The 14,863-nt window shown below is 38.2% G+C and overlaps 2 protein-coding genes and 1 long non-coding RNA gene across 4 annotated transcripts in view; all 3 read right to left on the reverse strand.

Annotated features, from left to right (window-relative positions):
* Nucleotides 1-14,863, reverse strand: part of f (forked) — a 231,506-nt gene that overhangs the window by 172,550 nt on the left and 44,093 nt on the right. The window lies entirely within an intron of this gene.
* LOC137247508 (uncharacterized) lies at nt 190-2,455 on the reverse strand. The gene is made up of 2 exons (XR_010951854.1): nt 1,785-2,455; nt 190-1,727 (listed from the first exon to the last, which is right to left on the reverse strand). It is a non-coding gene; the product is annotated as an uncharacterized lncRNA (long non-coding RNA).
* On the reverse strand, nt 9,421-10,420 carry LOC137247509 (uncharacterized protein C9orf85 homolog). The gene has a single exon (XM_067778477.1). The coding sequence runs from the start codon at nt 10,291-10,293 to the stop codon at nt 9,661-9,663; it is 633 nt and encodes a 210-aa protein (XP_067634578.1). The 5' UTR covers nt 10,294-10,420; the 3' UTR covers nt 9,421-9,660.

Raw genomic sequence — 14,863 nt, forward strand, 5'->3', positions numbered from 1 at the left:
ACCCCCGCTTGGCCATAGATGTTAGTTGGTCAACCGCTCTATACCCACCCTTCCTTGGCCGGCTGCGGCGATGCTGCTGATGTTTTGCCGACCCCAAAACCCATCCCTCCTTACCTTTTCAATCCTCACCCGCCCATGTCCCCCCTGTGTCCGTCCGTCCCCATCGCATCTGAAATAAGAAGTCAACTATTTTCAATATTAAATTCAACAATGCATTATAAATTTTATTGCCTCACTTTCAAACTAAATGCTAATACAGCTAATGTGTACGAAATTCGATGTTTGAAGTGCGCTTGCCTCTTTGCTTCAATGCAGCAGCGCGTCAATACCAAAGTGTTTAGAAAGAAATTACATCTGAGTGATCTTACACCTATTGACCACCTGGGTCGGTTACCAACTTTCCAATTCTAAAATCTATCAATTAAGACATATGCTCCTGTACTTATATCTAATGAAAATGAACTCTGGACTCCAACAGCCCGCCTCTTCATGAGCTTGCTTATCCTAAACTATGGGTGTTCGCATATGCGTTTATATTTATGTGTGACTTGAGCCTCAACTTGGACCTAATGTGTGTATGGGTGTGTATGTTTCTGTAACCCCTGTCGACAAGTCTCATATACTGTATTTACGCTCCCTCCCAAGATGAGTGGGCTTACTTTCATCATACACGCACATGCATCCACTTGGCTCCATACAAGCATGGCCTTATTTAAAAAAAAAAACGATAATATGTATATGGTCAAAGATGGCCTTAACGCAAATCTGACATGACCTCTAGGTTATGGCCCCATCTAATCCCTGCTCCTCGTTGGGTGGCAGCGGCCCAAGACAGGCCTAAATTACAGTTTTTATTCCCCCCTTTCCCTGGCCAACAAGACGTCTTGGGTTACAGGTGAATGGGACTTGGCCTCATTATGCCAATGATGAGATGTTAGTTCTTTCTTTGCCTAGTACCCCTCTTGGGAGTCAGGTGACGACACCACTGACCTGAGGCTCACGCCTCACAACAATCTCAAATTTAACGTAGAATCAAAGTTCTTTGTATGCAACCGGACTTACATATGTACATGTAGGCATGCACGTCCTCTCACAATACGTTTAAACTTTCTGTATAATTAAGGTTTTGCGTGTAATTGAACTTATGTGTATGTAGGCGCGGGTGCCCTCTCAACTTCCCCGCCCCTGCTTACCGCTACCCTGCCTATTCGGGTGCACAACCCGCATACATATATACCCCGCTTCAAACTTGCTCCCCTTACAACATATACTACATTCACTACCCCTCTACGCTTAACCTACGAAACCTGACTCCTTGAGTATTCCGAATCCGCTGCGCTGGCTCCGATAGGTGCGGGTGGTACATCCACTGTGGCCCTGGTGTGTTTGGGTGTTCTTGGTCGTGGCGGTGATGGGGTTTTATACATACAGGTGGTAGTGGAAGTCGTGGCGGTAACGGGGCATGTATTGCGTGTCTTCGCCTTGGTGGTTACAGTCGCCGCAACGCGGTGTACAATGGCGATGGCACCGTCGTCATGTAGTGGGCTGTGGAGCCACGCCACGGGTATCGTTATCTTTGCGTGGAGGCCTCCTTTGTGCAGGCGGCACTGCTGCCTGCGCTCTTGTAAGGTGTAGGTGCGTCCGCTCGCTCGCTTACCCCCCGTTGTCAACCGCTAAAATCGCCGGTGTGGCGTCTGCTATCCGCCGAGGACGCCGCCCGACACTTCCTAGTAATGATACTTTTGTTACCTTGATTTTTCCTCGCTTACAGGGTACCTACTTACCACGCTATAAAAATGGTTTCCGTTCGCTTGCGACTCGAAATAATCGCACGGATTCCTGGCTCTCCGCTTCCTGTTCCCGGGAGCCGCTGGTGTACCTGAGGTTTGCCGCGTCCTTTATGGGATGCCGCTGGATTCCCGAATGGAATTTTAGTTTGCCGCTGGGTTTACAATGACCGCGCTGCCAGAATTCCACGACGAAAAAGGCGGAAACAGCAATGATCAAGAGTTGGCTGTGGTTGCCGCCTTACAGCTGTCATTCTTGACACGGCCCGAGAGTGGAGAGGTTGCCAGATCGTTCCTTGTATCAACCCCACCGGGTGACCGCAACAGTGAAATCCTAACTTTCTCCAAATGATCTCTAAGTATCGGATCATATTGGCTTATTAGATCTTAGATGCCCAAAAAATGTCCATCGTTTCGTTCACCAAGATATATACTTTCGCCTTTGAAAGCTAGGCCTCTTTCACCCAAAAATAAAATAGTGTCCAAAATTCAATATAAAATTTTTCCACTTTTGAGTTTCAGTGATTAGCTGTTCATTGATAAGTGTATCAATTTTAGCCTCCTTTTAATTAGATTTTGTAAAGATCGCCATTGAATATAACAATTAATGTGATCTTGAGTATTTTCGTGTGATAGCAGTTTATGTTGTTGTTGTTGTTGTAGCGATAAGGTTGCTCCCCGAAGGCTTTTGGGAGTGTTATCGATGTGATGGTCCTTTGCCGGATACAGATCCGGTACGCTCCGGTACCACAGCACCATTAAGATGCTGGCCCGACCATCTCGGGAACGATTTATGTGGCCACATTAAACCTTCAGGCCATCCCCTCCCTCCCCAACCCCAAGTTCCATAAGGAGCTTAGGGTCGCCAGAGCCTCGTCTGTTAGTGAAACAGGATTCGCCGCGGATAGGTGAGGTTGACAATTGGGTTTGGAGAAGCTATATGTTGCGCTGGCAACCGCAGGGTTGCGCTACACAGCCCCTTGAATCTGGTATTTTAGTCGCCTCTTACGACAGGCATACCTACCGCGGGTATATTCTGACCCCCCCTAACCCGCTGGGGGAGATAGCAGTTTATCGTATAGCTTCTTCCATACATGGAATTTCGATTATCCGCACAACAAATTTTAGGTCGATTTAAAGTATTGGTGCTTAACAGACGACATGGTAGGCAATAAAAAGCATTGCTTCTGGCACTCCACACTAACCAGTCACCCTCCACTTTCTCTCCATTTGGCAGGATTCTGTTTAACAACGAGGTAGGAAATGCCTCGTCATGACAATCACGTGGAAAAATAACAGGACACTTTTGATGACCTCGACGAATTATTTCGTTGACTGCTTCAGATCGCAAGAACTCATTATTCACGGTACCGATATCGAAGTCGTTTAAATAATCTGGACTTTGATACAGAGTTGGTGGTATTGTTGGAAGACTTTTTGAAGATGAACCTTCATCAGTGTCACCACGAAAACTTTACGATTTCGGATTCATGTAACCATACATTTTTGTTTGATGTTTTTATTGTCTCCTCAGGCCCAGACAAAAAATCATTATCAATATTCGTTGCTTTTGAAATTCGGCTTAAAATTTGCACATGGAACAACTAAAGACACTCCTGAATTTAAAAAAAATGTCTTAGTGCCTCTAAATCGCGGGCCCCCTGAGAAACACATTTTTATTTGATGTTTTTATTGTCTCCTCAGGCCCAGGCAAAAAATCATGATCAATATTCTCTGAAATTCGGCTTAAAATTTGCACATGGAACAACTCTCCTGAATTTAAAAAAAAATTCTTATTACCTCTAAATCGCGGGCCCCTGAGAAACCCCGGCCCGGGGGAATCCCCCTGCCCACCCTCGTCGGGCCTGGGCGTACCAATGATGTGTAAAGGGTCTTGGTTAGATAAGAATCGTCCAATTCTTTAGCCCATCTTTTAATAAATCCAAGTACACCCGATGCTTTGTTTATGATAGATTAAATATGCATGTTAAAGCTCAGTTTCGCATCAAAAAGAACACCTAGGTCATATACTACAGATATACGTTCCAAGGGAGCACCATCAAGCATATAGGACTTTAAAAATGGGTGGACTCTATGATATGTCATTAGTTTACATTTGCAACAGTTCAAAACTAGTAGATTTACTGTATACCATAATTGAAATGAGTCTAAATCGGCCTGAAGTAAATCCCAATGAGAATAGTCAGAAGGCAAGTATGTATAGCATAGTTTTACATGATCTGCATATATTATAGCTCGGAAATACGAAATAACCTTTGGTAAGGCATTTATGTGGAGTGTAAAAAGTAATGGGCCCAAATGGCTACCGTGAGGCACACCAGAAGTTAGTTCTATCAACTAAGATAGACTGTTTTTGAACATAACTCGCTCAGTTCTATTTACAAGATAGCTGCGAAGCCAAAGAAATAAATTCTTCGGAAAACCCAGTAAGTCAAGTTTATGAGTTAAAAGCTCATGATTAATAGAGTCAAATGCTTTGCTGAAGTCGGTATAAATAACATCGGTTTGCTTATTGGATAAGAATCCATCCATAACTACACCATTTCCAGTTGTAAATGAGAAAGTGTCAGATATATGTATATGCGAAACCGTCATATGGAAATGAGAATAGTCAATTGTAAATGCGAAAGCGTCACTTCGATATGAGAATAGTCAATTGTAAATGAGAAAACTGTAAATGAAATTTCGAAAGCGTCAATTGTATTTGAGAATAGTGAATTGCAAATGCGAAAGCATCATTTGGAAATGAGAATAGTGAATTGTAAATGCGAAAGCGTCATATGGAAATGCGAATAGTGTCTTGTAAATGAGAATAGTGAATTGTAAATGCGAAAGCGTCATTTGCAAATGAGATTAGTCAGTTGTAAATGCGAAAGCGTTACATGGAAATGCGAATAGTCAGTTGTAAATGAGAAACCATCATATGGAAATGAGAATAGTCACTTGTAAATGAGAAAGCAATAAATGAAAATGCGAAAGCGTCATTTGTAATTGAGAATATGTACTCAATTATAAATAAGAAAGTATCACTTGAAAATGCGAAAGCGTCATATGGAAATGAGAATAGTCACTTGTAAATGAGAAACAATCAAATGAAAATACTAAAACGTCATGGGTAATTGAGAATACTTACTCAATTATATATAGGAAAGTTTCATTTGAAAATGAGAATAGTCACTTGTAAATGAGAAAGCAGATCCAAACTAATTGCTTGAATAACTTGAAACCGTGGTTAGATTTTAGGATGGTATTTAACCACTATTTACTTCACTAAAAAAACACTAGGTATTAATAAGGATTTGTTGATTATTCCCATTGTGTCCCTGGGACTTCGGACTCCTTATGCATTTTTTGAAGAGAAGTACTAGTGGTATTTGTTGTAGCGATAAGGACACTTCCCGAAGGCCTTGGGGAGTGTTATCGATGTGGATGGTCCTTTGCCGGATACAGATTTCGTACGTTCCGATAACAAGCGCCAGAAAGGTACTAGCCCCACCATCGCGGGAACGATTTGGTATGACCACATGCAACCTTCTAAGCTTTCCCGCCCTCCCCTCCCTAGATCCATCAGGAGTTCGGGGTCGCCGGAGCCTCGGCTGTTAATAAAACAGTATTCGCCACAGAGGTTGACAATTGGGTTGGAGAAGCTATATATTGCGCTGGCAACCCTTTCGGAGGGTTGCGCTACACAACCCCTTGAATTAATTTGGTATTTTAGTCGCCTCTTTCGACATGCATACCTACCGCGGGTATATTCTAAGCCCCCTAACCCGTTGGGGCGAGAAGTCCAAGTTCTTATACAGTGGTGGGAAATGGGTAATAAGAGGGAACCATTACATTATACTTTTACATAAAATTGACATATTTTATTCTTAATAACAAGTAAGTCTTTCGAATTTTCATTAAATGCTTTCTCATTCAAAATTTACTTACTTTTCTTATTTCTATATAACGCTTTCGCATTTACAATTGGCTATTCTCATTTCCAAATTACACTTTCGTATTTAGAATTCACTATTCTCATTTACAACTCACTATTCTCAATAACAAATGACGCTTTCGCATTTACAATTGACTATTCTCATTTACAAGTGACTATTCTCAATTACAATAATAATGAAATGACGCTTTCGCATTTATAATTGACTAGTCTCATTTCCAAATTACACTTTCGTATTTAGAATTCACTATTCTCATTTACAACTCACTATTCTCAATAACAAATGACGCTTTCGCATTTACAATTGACTATTCTCAATTCCATATAACGCTTTCGCATTTACATTTGACGCTTTCTAATTTACAACTGATTAATCTCATTTAAAATTTACAAATCTTATTTTCAAATTACGCTTTCTCATTTTCAAGTAACTATTCTCATTTTCAAATGACACTTTCTCATTTTAAAGTAACTACTCTCATTTCCAAATGACGCCTTCTCATTTACAACTGGAAATGGTGTAGGGAAGTGAACTCAAACAAGTTGGTTGTGGTTGATCTTCTACGCACAAAACCATGTTGGCTGGGTGATACTAAAGAGCTACATATATATTGAATTTGGCAGGTGATGATCTTTTCAAACATTTTTGGAATAGCCGAAAGTTTAGCTGTGCTCCTGTAGTTCTCAATATTGGACCTACTACCTTTCTTATGTAAGGGAATAATAAATGATTGCTTCCAAATTGAATGGAATAGAGAATATTCCAGAGATAGTGTAAATAATTTAAGGATCGGCTTTGATAAATTGACAGCGCAGAACTTTAGCACACAACTAGGAACACCATCTGGACCCGGAGAAAAATTCGGTTCAACTCAAGAACACTCTTGAGGACAGTATCTATATCTATGACAGGATCTAGAATACAATTAGAACTGTCTAAGGTGTACGGATAGAGATCTAATTGAAAAAGTTCAGATGAATAGGCCGACTTAAAAAATTCAGCTTTCATCCTTACATCCGTAAGCAAAAGCAGATGAAAATTCTGAAGTTTTTCTCTTCAAATTGACAAAACTATAGAATTGTGTCGGGTTGTTAAACAATTAAAGCTTACACCGGTTAAAGTAACTTTTATAGCACTGTTGATTAAGACGATGAAAGTTTGATCTAACAACTAAATATTTAGAAAAGTCGGAGCATGATCCTGATATGTTAAATCGTTTGAATAGTTGAGATTTAATATTATATAGTCTCACAAGATGTCTTGAGAACCACGGCGGTTTGCCCGTTTCAGCACTGCCATGGCGAAGAGGCACACAGCAATCGAAGAAGCCATCGTGAGACTCGATATCATTACAAGATCCAACCAGTCATGGGTAGAAATAAGGTAATTCAGCTTATTAAAATTTGCCTTATAAAAATATTTTGATCGAAAACTAGATTTTCCTTTTGCTGCATCAAACAACACAGGCTGAGCATCAAGCATTATCTCAAGTGTAGGATGTAGTGGATCCTCTGGAAGTGATAAAGGAGGAAGTCGTTTGAGGGCAATACCCACAGGGTCATCCGCAAATACCAAATGCAGCATTTTATTTTTGCAATTTAGTATATTGTTTAAATGTGAATCAAGCAGGCTTTTACAATATTCGTGCTGAGCAGTGGACGTCAAAAAGTTTAATTCGCTGTTACTAATCCAATTTACTGTAGGCAAATTGAAGTCACCAAGCACCACCAGGCGGTGTCTATCTCGCAACTGAGAGTAAACACTACTTATAGATAAGCTATGTTGAGTATAAACATATTTAGTAGTTTAAGTTTTAGGCCTAAACAACCGTAATTTATCTATTTATTTATTTATTAGTCTACAAATTTAACAATTAATCAGACTAAAGAAAGTATAGTATAAAAAACAAACAAAAGGCTTGGCAACTTAAATATATGATAATTACAAAAATATACTGTATACTTATGTATTAAATCAATAGTTATTTAATAAATAAATTAAATTATACCCAGAGCAGGTGTGCAAAGCAGATCTTGCTGTGAGTTTAGTCTCTGGGATAGCAGCAATGTCGACGGGTTTTGGGGTCTAGCCCAGAACATACCGTGTGGTGTATCCATCCCTTACACCTGACACTTGTGGCAAGAGAGTGGCCGTCCCAAAAAGATTATTTTCTGGCACAAGCAGCAAAACCATTTCTATGGACTGGGATCAGGTACTGTCAAACTACATTTATTTTTTTTCTTTTCAAATACGAAAGAAATTCCTTTTGAATCGAGTTGCCTAAGAAGGCCTCAAAACGGCTTCAAGTGTCTTGGCTACTTGCGATAGAAGAGATATCACACGATATGACTGTCCAACGAAAGCTGGTTTCTCAGGCTTTGGTAGCGGTACCACCCTCGCCAGTTTCCATTTTTCAAGGATACCGAAAGTGGAAAGAGACTGGTTGAAGGCGAGTGCCAGGTATTTTAATCCGTCATAGCCAAGGTGTTTAAGTATTGGCATTCCTGTCTGGGCCTACTGCTTTAGATGTTTCACCATGTTCGATAACTTTTTAATCACGCTGGCGTTGATGGTATTGGGAGACGCGCTGTGTTTAAATTTTGCATCCGATGACTGTATTATGCAGCGAGAACTAAAGAAGCCGTCGCGGATTCAATGTCCTTGCGGAGAACACGTTTTCTTTGACGAACATCAGTCGGGATGGCGCAGACTACGGGACGTACTAGGACGTGAACAGCAAGGAGCCACACAAGATTTATATAAGTTACGTGGACGTCTGGTTTTGGGGTCTAGCCCAGAACAACCTGTCCGATGCAACCATCCCTTACACGAGAAAAATCCCGAGTCGCTCCGGTACATAGAACCGACGGCCTTGGGAAGCGAAATGGTCAGGCTACAACAACAACAACCCCAAGATCAACAAATTCACGGACAGTAGAAAGGTTATGGTCAAAAAGGGTATACGTAGAATTAAACGTGTTGACGTTTTTCGAAAGCGTCATATGAAATCATTTTTTGATATTAAGGTGGTAAGTTGTTTATAGCGCTCCAATTAGTTTAAATCATCCTGTAAGAGAGATACATCTGATATGCTCGCGATCGTTCTAAATACTTTAAGGTCATCTGCGTAGAGCAAATATTGTGAATTTTTAAAGCACTGGACTATTTATTGACTCTTCTTATTATTTTAACAATAAATAAGACACCAAGGATCTCCCTGGGGCTCTGCAATGTCGGCAACTGTATTAGTTTTAACCGGCTGCAATAGGGGGAAGATTTTTAGAAGGATCCCATGGTGTTTTAAAGCAAAAAGCAAAAATAGTTTCTGGTCCGATTCCAGCTTGTCAGAATGAACCTGATAATGCGGATTCCAAATTATTGAAGCGTATTCCAAAGTAGGCCTGACCAATTTAACGAAAGTCAAAGTACCTTTAGCGCTATTCACGCAAGATTCAATATGAAGTTTAAAATCGAGTTTTGGGTCCATTGTAACGCCTAATTCAATGCTTGATTACATAGTCGCCAATAACATAATCATGGGATTGGAATGACTTCCTTGTAAAACACATGAACTTACATTTAGGTAGGTTTAGTGAAATGGCGTTTACATTACACAGTTACCTAGACTATTCAGATCAGCCATTACCATTAGTTTTGCATTATAAAATAAATTATTTAGGTAACTGTTTTTATAATAAAAGTTTATTTTTCATTTGTTAAAAGCACTTATATGCAAAGGGTCTAAGATGTCAAGGCTCATGCTACCAGCAAAGGGCACAATTCGCACGCTAATCATCAAAGGCTTTTTTTCGGAAAAAAATGCCAAATCCTACGACGCTTTGGCGTTGGTTAGTGTTCAGTTAAGTTTCTTATTCCTACATTATTAAATTCAATTTGAAAATTATGATTCGTTAAGAACCTTGAACGCTTTCTGAGTCAGACTCTGAACTGAATTCCAGGTCATTACTAAGTCTCAACGACTCAATCTTTTGTAGAAGCTCCTCCCTGGAGTGGGGTAAACACCTTAGCGATATTGATTTTTTATTATTTTCTGTGCATTCTACACTACCCAATGCTGGTTCTACGGTATCTTCTTGTTCTTTGCCCTTTTCCATATAACGAATAAAAGCTCTACGTTTTCGTTCTGGCAGAGATTTAATCAGTCGTTCCATTTCTACTTGTAATTTAAGTTGTTCCTCAACTGTAGGCTGGGGTGGTTCAATTTCAACCTGTGTTGCATTTTTAAGACACTTGGCGCAAACACGTGCGTCCACGGCGCAGGGCCTACAGAGCACATGGTAAGCTTTCGTTATATTCTTTTGTTGACAACGGGTACATGTTTTAAGCTGAGACAATGGTTTATATTTCTTGTACTTGATTTTCCATTCTATAACATCTTTGCAATGTTGGCAAACCTCAGACACATGAAGAGAATTTAGTTTCTTTTGCTGTGGCGTTTTATCATGCAGGTCATTTTTAAATGCACTGCGATTTTTATATTTCTGTGGCCGCGTTCGAGACGCATTGCCACGTTGAGAGCTCATTTCGGCAGGTTTCCTTTATATTTGGAAGAAATTTGCAACTTTTAGTGATTAGTTCAATTGAGAAACAACTTTATTATATCGATAATCAGGTTTATACGATATTGCTAAATGTCGATTTGTTACGGTGAAGTCCGCTTTTAGAGTTTCAAACAAGTTTATCAAGCATATAATAAGGGCTGATCACATTCACGACGGCGATATAGCCGCCACATCTGTCATATTATTTTTACACATGCTCTTATGAGCGTCGGTATTTTCGGCGCGACAGAGCAGCCCGACAATCAATCACGAAAGCCGTTGTAGCCATATTAAACCTAATTCTATTTTTGGGAAGCGACAGTGAGTGGCGTCCTTTTTATTTTGTCAATAAAAATTAAATAGAAGTAAACAACATACAATAAAAGCTAAAATCACTATTTTGGGCGTTTTTTTTAACATAATTAACATTTTTTCAAAATTTTTCGCTACTATTTGCTGTAATTTATATTGGTGGCTGCCGCTTTCAAAGTAATCTAGAAGTCAATGCTTGGCTACGGTTGTCGTCAAGCTTTGCTTTATTGTGGTTGTGGTCTGTAGACGCCGTGTTGAATGTGATCAGCTTTATAGCATTTAAGCCCCAAAGACGTTCAACTTTTTTGTCGTTTTGGCTGTGGCGTCACTTCAAATAGCGCACGTTCCTTTGTGATCACAAATCACACAGAAAATTCCGCATTCACTTAGAATTAAGGTCAACAATACTATGTTTGAATTTTTTGTCAAGTTTGAAATAATTGCCTGGCAGTGGGATCAAAGTCTAAAAAAAATATTATAAAAATTAAAGAATTGCCCTTCTTTACCGACCAACCCAGACAAACATGTATTGGGATGTTGGAAAGAACGTATTTGCAGTCACCCCTACTTTGTTTACTAATAACGCTGTCGTAATGCTTAAAGATTCAGATCAACATATTTTTATTTATTTATTTATTATTACGGTCTTTAAGACCTAGTTTAGGTTAAAATAAGAAATTAAACATAACTACTCATGTCACATTTAGTGACGTACAATATAAAAACAATTTTTCTTTGAACTTACTAATATTTTCACAGTCTTTCAAATCAGAAGGTAACTCATAATACATTTTATACCCTAAATATTCAAGAGACCTTTTGGCGAACTCAGTTCTTATTCTAGGCAGTCTTATATTATTGCAATTTCTTGTTCCATAATTGTGGATTTCATGATTATAATGTATTTTACTACTCAGGTAATTCGGTAACATTCCTAACCTAAGTTGGTGTATAAATTTCAATGTGAAATAACTAACTGACTGTTTAATACTAAGCCAGTTTAATCTATTGAGCATTACAATTTTTGGCGTTCTTGGAGGACATTTTAAAATAAATCGCATTGCCTTGTTTTGCTGTATTTGAAGTTTCTTAATATATATATCATTACTTAATAGCAGAATAGTAGGACAATAAATAAAGTGTGGTTCAATAATTGAACGATATACCAATATTTTATGACTTTGACTGATATGTTTACATGTTCTATACATGAAGCCTATTTTCTGTGCAATTTTCCTTTCCAGATAAGTTACATGCTCTCCAAAATTTAGATTATCATCAATCAAAACTCCTAAATACTTAATTTTGTCTACTCTTTGGATTTCCATGTTTTTTACCTTCAGCGTAATATTATTTAAACTATTGTTACTTATGATATTGGTGTTTTTACAAAATATCATGAACTTAGTTTTTTCGACATTTAATTTCAGTTTTCTAAGGCATAACCATTTGTATAGCGAGTCCAGGTCTTCTTGTACTTTCAGCATGGCACATTCTGCATATTTTTCACTTATGATAAGCAATGCATCATCCGCAAATAGACGTATTTTACAATATTTTAAGCATCTTTTGATATCATTGATATACAATGTAAACAATATTGGCGCCAAGACCGAGCCTTGTGGTAAACCAATGTTAACATCCACCACTGATGAAACCTCCTTTCCAATTATCGTTCTCTGTTTTCTGTCACCCAAATAACTCCGGAACCATTCCGAAGCCTTTCCTCTTATACCAATTTTAAACATAACGTCCAATAGCTCAGATCTATCGACAGTTTCAAAAGCCCGTTTTAAATCCAAGAAGACAGACACCATAAATTTTTTGTCCGCCATGTCTTCTTTCCAATCTGCAATTACCATATTCAACGCTGTTTCACAAGAATGGCTCTTCCTGAATCCCGATTGTTCTGGGATAATCACATTGTGCTTCTCTAAGTATGCCACAAGTTGATCCTTCACCACTGTCTCCATAATTTTTTCATCTGTAAGTAACGTGTTAATTGGACGTAGTTCCTCAGGTTTCATTGTATTTTTTACTTTTTCAACAGGTATTATTGTTGAAATTTTCCAGTAACTAGGTACAATACCGCTGTTTAAGGATTCGTTAATTATGTCTTTGTAGAAATTAGCAGTATATGTCATGGCATCTTTAACGACACCCTCCGATAAAAGCTTGTCGCCGCCATATTTGTTTTTAAGTGATTTTGTGATAATAATAATATCGTCCACTACAATGTCAGTAAATTTAAATGTTTCAAATGGATTACTATGATTTGCGCTTATTTCATCCCCATTTACAATTTCTTCGATGCTATCATTAATTTCAACAATACTTTGTATAAAAAAGTTATTTAGGGCATTAGCTATATCATATTCATTTTCCAGGCATTCACCGTTAATTACAATTTTAGTGATATGTTTTTTAACATCATTAAGCTCGACGAGGTCTTTTAGACACTTCCACATACGTTTCATATCGCCATTGTTATGATTTACTCTATCTTCCATGTATTTCTTTTTTTTATAAATTATGGTTCTTTTATATATTTTCTTAATGACGTTATATTCGTCCCAAAATCCAGTATTTCGAGCAGTTTTATAAGATTCTATTTTTCTTTTATGCAGGTTTGTTAATTCTCGGTCGTACCACTTATTTCTTATCTGTATTTGGGTCCTCTTTATATAAGTCAGTGCTTGCATAGCCACAGTTACAACTTCGTTTAGGGCTTTAGTTTTAGTTTCTACTCCGGAAATTGACATAAAGCTGAAATCGCATGTTCGTAGCAAAGTTAAAAGATTTTCAGCACTATAGAACTCCCAACATGTAACAGTAGCATACCTTCTCATTTTACAAAGCTTTGTTGTTGGCACTTCGAAGTGGATTGTCTCATGGTCAGAAATGCGATGTTCACCTATATTTACTGCTTTAACTTTATCATTGTTACTGAATAGCAAATCAATTCTTGTAGACGAGTACTCTGTTATCCTTGTGTCGAAGTTTATCCTTTGTATCATTGCCATTTGTGCAAATAAACTTGTTAGCTGGTTTGAGTATGTTGACGATACATTTACATTGATATTAAAATCACCAATTATTAAATTATTATCCGCCTCCTTGAGATGTTCAGTGATGATTTCATTTAGATAAGTAATAAAGGTGGAGTCACTGCTACTTGGTGAGTGATATAGTACACCGATTTTCCATTTTAACGCCCATTTGTTTATTTTTACAATAATGCACCACACATTCATGTTGATAGCTTTATTACAAACTATGCTAAATTGTATATTTTCATTCACATACATGACAACACCGCCAGTGTGCCTACTTTGAGAGTCGCAACGAATGCATTTGTATGTCGGAATACTAAGTTCAGAATCCAAGATATGTTCTGTTGTACACGTTTCCGTACATAACACAATACTTGGTCTTCTTATTTCAATAAGACGTTCCAGCTCGATTTTATTCGCTATGATACTACTAATATTAAGATAAATGCATTCCAAGTTGTATATATTGCTATCTCGATTTAAATAATATTTTGACTTTTGCGCTGCTGTAAGGATTTTCTTTGGTTGCTAATAAACAACTTTCCTTTTCCTTGCATCTAGCTTTTGTTGGTATACGGGACAAGTTCTATCCAGAGTATCATGGTTTTCGTCAAGTCCTAGATTCAGCTCCTTGTTTGCTCGTATGCAGTTAATGCACTTGTTTACTACATCCTTTATGCATTGTGTATGTTTATGCTCACCCAAGCATTTTGTGCATACTTCCTTTTCCTTGCAGTCAGCCGCTTTGTGATTGAAGCCTTTGCATTTAAAACAACACAATACCTGCACTGCATCATATACTCGGCAACGTTCCCAACCTACATTAAGCCTCTCTCCAGCTAGTACATTTGTGAACGCTTCAACATTCATTTCTATCACAGCATTATAATAGTTTTTCGCGTTCTTTTTCACTTCATATTGCTTAACAATTTTGATGTCCGTTTCACTTAAACAAATGTTTTGTCGTTTAATTCTTTGCACCAGTTCCTCGTCGCTATATTTAAAATTTATACCAGTCACCATGACTGCTGGTTTCACTTTTTTGGGAATCTTAACCTCATAGTTATTTCCCAGATTGTTCTCAATGGCATTTTTTATTTTGTCACGCTCATGGTCATTTTCGCTTTCAACAATAACAACTCCGCTTTGCCTTGCTACTATATTAGTTATTTGCAGCCCTTTAGGAT

Source organism: Eurosta solidaginis, chromosome 4, assembly GCF_040869045.1.
Source record: "Eurosta solidaginis isolate ZX-2024a chromosome 4, ASM4086904v1, whole genome shotgun sequence".
Taxonomy (NCBI): domain Eukaryota; kingdom Metazoa; phylum Arthropoda; class Insecta; order Diptera; family Tephritidae; genus Eurosta; species Eurosta solidaginis.

Bases quoted from the DNA above. Each gene is read 5' to 3' on its own strand.
- LOC137247509 (XM_067778477.1), bottom strand. From the start codon at position 10,293: ATGAGCTCTCAACGTGGCAATGCGTCTCGAACGCGGCCACAGAAATAT.